This window comes from Mobula birostris, chromosome 10 (assembly GCF_030028105.1).
Source record: "Mobula birostris isolate sMobBir1 chromosome 10, sMobBir1.hap1, whole genome shotgun sequence".
In the NCBI taxonomy this organism is placed as follows: Eukaryota; Metazoa; Chordata; class Chondrichthyes; order Myliobatiformes; family Myliobatidae; genus Mobula; species Mobula birostris.
This window is the reverse complement of record NC_092379.1, coordinates 118,217,006-118,223,005: the sequence shown is the minus strand read 5'-3', so window position 1 is coordinate 118,223,005 and position 6,000 is coordinate 118,217,006. Positions and strand designations below refer to the sequence as shown.

At 39.4% G+C, this 6,000-nt stretch overlaps 1 protein-coding gene across 1 annotated transcript in view; it reads left to right on the top strand.

Annotated features, from left to right (window-relative positions):
* Positions 1-2,303: 2,303 nt before the first annotated feature.
* The window catches only part of rasl11a (RAS-like, family 11, member A), a 39,112-nt gene continuing 35,415 nt past the window's right edge, over positions 2,304-6,000 (top strand). Inside the window, exon 1 of the mRNA XM_072270852.1 lies at positions 2,304-2,720. Coding sequence (XP_072126953.1) covers positions 2,579-2,720 — 142 coding nt within the window. The 5' untranslated portion in view covers positions 2,304-2,578. The remainder of the gene's footprint in view (positions 2,721-6,000) is intronic.

The following is a 6,000-nucleotide window of genomic DNA, read 5'->3' as shown; positions in this document are numbered from 1 at the left end:
AAGTGCAAGGATCACAGAGACGATGGCAATTCGGACAAAACTGAACATCTATTACTGAAATTTAGCACATAGGAATTGTGTCCCAATCAGAAAATATAAGTGTCCAGACAAAGCAATAATCCCCAAAGCCAACAACTACAATACAAAACATTGAGAACACCACACTAATTAAATTATCCCTAATTGGGTACAGGTGAAAAACACAAAGAGCTAAAAAAAAAAATTCCCACAATACGACGAGACATCTGCAACACAGTAAAAAACAGAGCTAGTCCAAAGACAAACAATTAGACACAAAAGATGAACAATCCAAGGACAATGCATATCCATGAATTGACACTGAACAAATACAGGCCAAATAGTCTTTGAAAATGGCCTCTGGTTGTGACACTTTGTGCAGGACTCCCAAAAGTTAACTTGCAGATTGAGTTGATGGTAAAGAAGGCAAATGCAATGATAGCCTTCATTTCAAGAGTACTAGAATGTAAAAGCAAGGATGTAATGCTGAGGCTTTAAAAGGCACTGGTCAGACCTGCAATATAGAACGTAGAACAGTACAGTGCAGGAACAGAACCTTCCACCCGCAATGTTAAATAAAATGCCAAATTAGACTAAGTCTCTTCTGCCTACAGATCACGACCTCATCGTGGTTTGGAGGCTTGTGTGCCTCAGTGACCCAGAGAGCTAAGTTGGCTGGAGTCAGGGCATTATGCTTTGGCTTTTGGCCGGATTGCCCCTGCTGAACAGGTCAAACGGTAGAGGACAAAATAAAATGAAGTCCTCTAGGTTCAGGACTTCAGCTCGGGGCTAACAGCCCTGACTGGTAAAACAAAGCTGCTATAGAAACAGCAATGAAGAACCCTTCTACATCTGAGGGTGATGGTATGCCTTAGTCTCCACCCAGGACTTGCATGACTGACTGGTGAAAACCGAGAGGAAGCTACTGACACAATGAAGGAAGCCCTGAACACTGCCAAAGATGGAGGACCTTCACTGCTGCCCTAAGCACCAATGATGTAACGGGCAGTAAAAATAAAAAATAAAAATCCTCTGCCTACATTTGATCCATACCCCTCCATTCACTGCATATTCATGCCTCTATCTAAAAGCTTCTTAACTGCCACTATCGTAATCTGCTTCCACCACTCCCTCACAACCTTTCCCAGACACGTACCACTCCAGCTAAAAACCTGCCTTACAAATCTCCCTTAATTTTTTCTCCCTACTAATTGACATTTATATTCTGGGAGAAAGACTGATGGTGTACACCATCCATGCCTCTCATAATTTTACAGATATCTATCAATATCAGGTAGACAGTGGTCCTCTCAGCATATGTCAAGGCCAACGTTTACAGCATGCACTCTCATCTGCTCTATCCCTTCAAACTTTGAACTAAATTGCATAGAACATTAGATTTTAACAATTTAAACACAGTGGCTAATGTATAAATCAGAAATAGGACTCAGCAAGAGGTTTTGATTGAATGTTGACTTTCTGTTCAATGTAAGATTTGCATATATTATAATTTAAATTTACAATTATAGCTATTAGCACTAACGATAGAGTAAACTGAAGTGCATTCATTCAGCTGAAATATTGAAAAAGAAAACTGCCTATGCCACTGAATAGGAAATTGGTGGATTGGATAAAATGAATGAAATAATGATGATTCTATCAACGAAAGTATCTGCCCTCTGGACTATAACAAGCATGGTGGTAAGTGTACTCGTATTTGTCCCTTTTCATATTGTGGATTTACAGCAGATCTCATGTACCTTCAGGGCAAGGGTTCCCAACCTGGGGTCTATGGGGCCCTCGCTTAATGGTATTGATCCATGGCATAAAAAAACGTTGGGAACCCCTGCTTTAGGGCTTCTTTACTGGTTAGTGGTCAATTGAATTGAATTGAACTTATCCTACTGGCATGATCTCACTTGCTGAAATAAATACAAAGGAATACTGTACTTCAATGAGTGTTATTGACATTAATTGTTTCTCTCTCCATAGATACTGTCCAAACTGTTGAGGATTTCCAGCTTTCTGTTTTTGTTTGAGGTTTTCAGCATCTACATTCTCATATAATGTGTTCTTAGAAAGTTACATGCTGCAATTTGGAACAAGAATATTGAGGCTTTTTTGCCTATTCTAGCTCGTTGAAAGAACTTTCCAATTAGTCCCATTCCTACTGTCTTACTCCGGCAGCTTTAAAATGTTTCTTTCTCAACTGAAAGTCACTCTTTCAATCTGCATCCACCACCCCTTCAGGCAGCGCATTCCAGATCTTAACATCTCTGTCGGAGGAGTCCGAACATTTACGTGACTGGCAGATGTTGAGTTTTTAAATCTCCCATTGGCCGCTGCAGTCGGTATATGTGCGGCAACTTAGGAGAACTTTCATTCTCAACAGAAATTGGGAAAGTCTCACATCGGCCGTGGTTCCTGGCATGGGGAGGGTAACCGGGCACTGTCAGAAGGGTCAGATTCTCACAATAGACGCTATCAGGGCAGTTCCAAAAAAGTTTCAGTTTAGTACGTTTTCTTTTTTCGCTTGCTTTAGCTGTGGGGAGTTCCACAAATGCTTCTCCCGCACAGCACTATGTCAAACAATTCAAGCAACTTCCTGCTGGTTCCCATTCCCGAGGTCCCGGTGGTCGACTGTCTGCATAACAAAAATGTGAAGATCGCGGTGCTGGGAGCAAAGAACGTTGGAAAGACCGGTGAGCAAAAGAGAAGGGAGGTTTGGCTGAAAATGACAGTTCATTTCAAGTGTCTTGGAACTGTGGTCAAGTGACCGCATTAGCCCAATCCACTTTGTATTAACACCTTTTCCTTCTCTATTCCAACTCCGTAAAACTGCTCCTTTTCTTTCTAATACTAAGTTAATTTGCCGTTATCTTTATTCCCTAACCACACTGGTAAAATTGTCAACACCCCCAACTTCCTTACTGCCTTGTGGTGAACATTAACATATTTAAGATGATATTTCCTTAAAGTCTAACAGATGCAAAAAGCTGTTTCTCTGTAACCGCTATCTTCAACAGCGGAGTCCATTTATATTTTCCTCCCAAAACATGGAATGATCTGAAATACATTTCAACTCGAATATTATTAAGTAAACATCGTTTGCACTGACTTTATGACAAAGCAGTGACAGCTGTTCTGGTAAACTGTCCAAGAGTTGATATGTAAAATAAATATTTCAATATATTAAAGTGTTTTTTCGTAGTTTTAGCACATATACGCTACCGACCATGACAACAGAAGGAAGGAAATCAACAATTAGAGAGCATTAGTTAAAGGTGACAGGGAAAGTTTTAAAAAGGGAGGTAGGAGACAACTTCTTTGTGTACGCTGCCAAAGGAAGTAGTTGATGTATGCAAGGTCGAAATATTTAAAAGACATTTGTACAGGTGTATGATTCGTAAAGAGTTTGGGGGATACAGGCCAAATGTGGGCAAATTGGATTAAGTTAGATCAACATCTTGGTGAGCATGGTTAAAATGTGCTGCAGGGCCTGTTTCTATGCTATATTACTCCATAGCCCTATGGTTTTATAATTCTGTTGAAATTAAATCTTTTCACCAGAAAGAGTAAAACCACAACTGAATGTAGTTACCACCTAAATGCTAAGGAAAATTTTTCTTGACATGTTATATGAGCTTCAGTGAGGGTTATAATGTTTTACTGGTAATGATCTTTTTAAGGTGTTACTGGAGCAATGTAGGCAACTGATGCTGCTTGTAAGGTTCAGAGATAAACTAGAGCTCAGTAAATCAATTGTATATTGTGAGATTGAGATTCCAAAAACTGAATGAAATTCTTGACTCTTATTTTAATGCCTTACGTTTTTTTTTTGTCTGTGGCCAAGTGTAATGCAGATTATGCTGGCTGGAAAAAGATGTGGACATTTGCAAACGTGAGTTGGTGAAGACAATGCTTTAGCCATCAGTCAGTTTGAAACATGGAGAATATCTGTGAATCCCCATTATCCCAATTTTCACATTAATATATATGTGGGGTGTTGCGTATCGATCTCAGCTGTGAACTGCTCTTTCTTCACATTCTCTTTCACCTGCTTTTATCTATTTTTTCTCTACTCTAATTTCTATTATAAAATGCTCTCCTGTTCTTGCATGTTCAAATTATTGTCCTCAAATGGGATTATCTACCTGAATTATATCGCTTTTAAGGTACTATAACTTTCCAGCACTATGTGAATTGCAGTCTTTTTTTAAATTTAAGAACATGTGTGTTTAGGCACTAACTATCAGAATCAGAATCGTGTTTAACATTGCTGGCATATATTTTGAAATATGTTGTTTTGCAGCAGTACATTGCAATACGTAATAAAGTAACTATAAATTACAATAAGTATATACTGTATACATAAAGATTTAAATTAAATAAGTAGTGCAAAAGAACAAAAAATATGGCGAGATAGTGAACATGGGCTCGTGTCCACTCAGAATGCACATTTTATCAAAACAGAACATCCTTCTAGTACCCCACATAACTTTTGAGTAACAGTTTTCTCTCTTGTGATGACTTATTTCCCATGAAATTCTGTACATTTTGCTCCCTGATATATCCTTGTCATCCCAGATGTGAAGAATGTTATCATGGATTTGTGACTGACACTCTTCACTAACAAGTTTTGGAAATGAAGTGTCAACTCCCTCTGCTCCAGAGAACTTGTTATTTTTTAGCTGGAGGATATGGCTGTTTCAACATCTTGTCAGTAGGAAGTCCAAGTAAGGCTGCACTGATTTGACTGCTGAGGAATCAGGTCAAGTACACTCATGTCAGACAGGAGAGAGAGTTGTGGTTGAGGAGGTTTTTGAAGTGTTCCTTCCAGTGACTGTTTAACTGCCTCTCTGCTGCCTTTGGTTGTTAGAGTTATAAACAGTTTCAAAGGTGCTGATGAACGCATTTGTGACATGGCTAGCTGTGAGTTGTCGATCCTCCTGTGTGCCTTCCATTCACCACTTCTTCTTTTGGTCATTTTTTTTCTGCTGGATGGCTGTTTTCAGATGTCAGTAGGGGTGTTTCTCTACTCTTCTCAAATGATGGAGGTTTCAGTCCAGGTATATAGAACATAGAACATTACTGCACTGTACAGGACCTTCCCCCACGATATTGTGCTGACCTTTTAATTTACTCTAAGATCAATTCTCTCCCATATAGCCCTCCATTTTTCTATCATTTTCTATCATTTTTTTGTTCCCATCAAAAAGTTTCTTAAATGTCCCTAAAGGGTCTTCATCCACCACCACAACTGGTACCATGTTCCACACAGCTAACACTCTGTGTAAAAATCAACCTCCCTACACTTTCTTCCAATCACCTTATCACTTTAAAGTGATGCCCCCCCCCTTCATATTAGCCATTTCCATCCTGGGAAAAGGTCTCTGGCTGTCCACGCGATCTATGACCCTTATCATCTTGTACACCTCTATCAAGTCACCTCTCATCCTCCTTCACTCTAAACAGAAAAACCCTAACTCTCTTAAACTCTCCAATCCAGGAAGCATCCTGGTAAATCTCCTTTGTACCCTATCTAAAGTCTCCACATCATTTCTATCACAAGGCGACCAGAAACGAACCCAATATTCCAAGTGCGGTTTAACCAGAGTTTTATAGAGCTGCAATAATATCTTACAGCTCTTGAACTCAATCTCCTGACTAATGAAGACCCACGTACCATATGCCATATTAACAACACTATATCTAATGTATGTAATTGACTATGTCCTTAAAGTTCCCCTAGTTCTTTCTAGTAGGGTAGCTGGAATTACCTCTCAGGTATCAATTATGAACATTGCTGCAGCACTTACATTTTGGATACCCTGTGGTTTCAGTTTTTCCGGGAGATGATTGGTTGTATATGAAGAGTTATCCTTGTTGGGTCCTTGAGAGTTTCAGCATTAATATTATTGTGGCAATGTTTCTGTTAATGCAGGTAGTTGGGGCCAGGATGATGGGGACAATAAAGTGAAC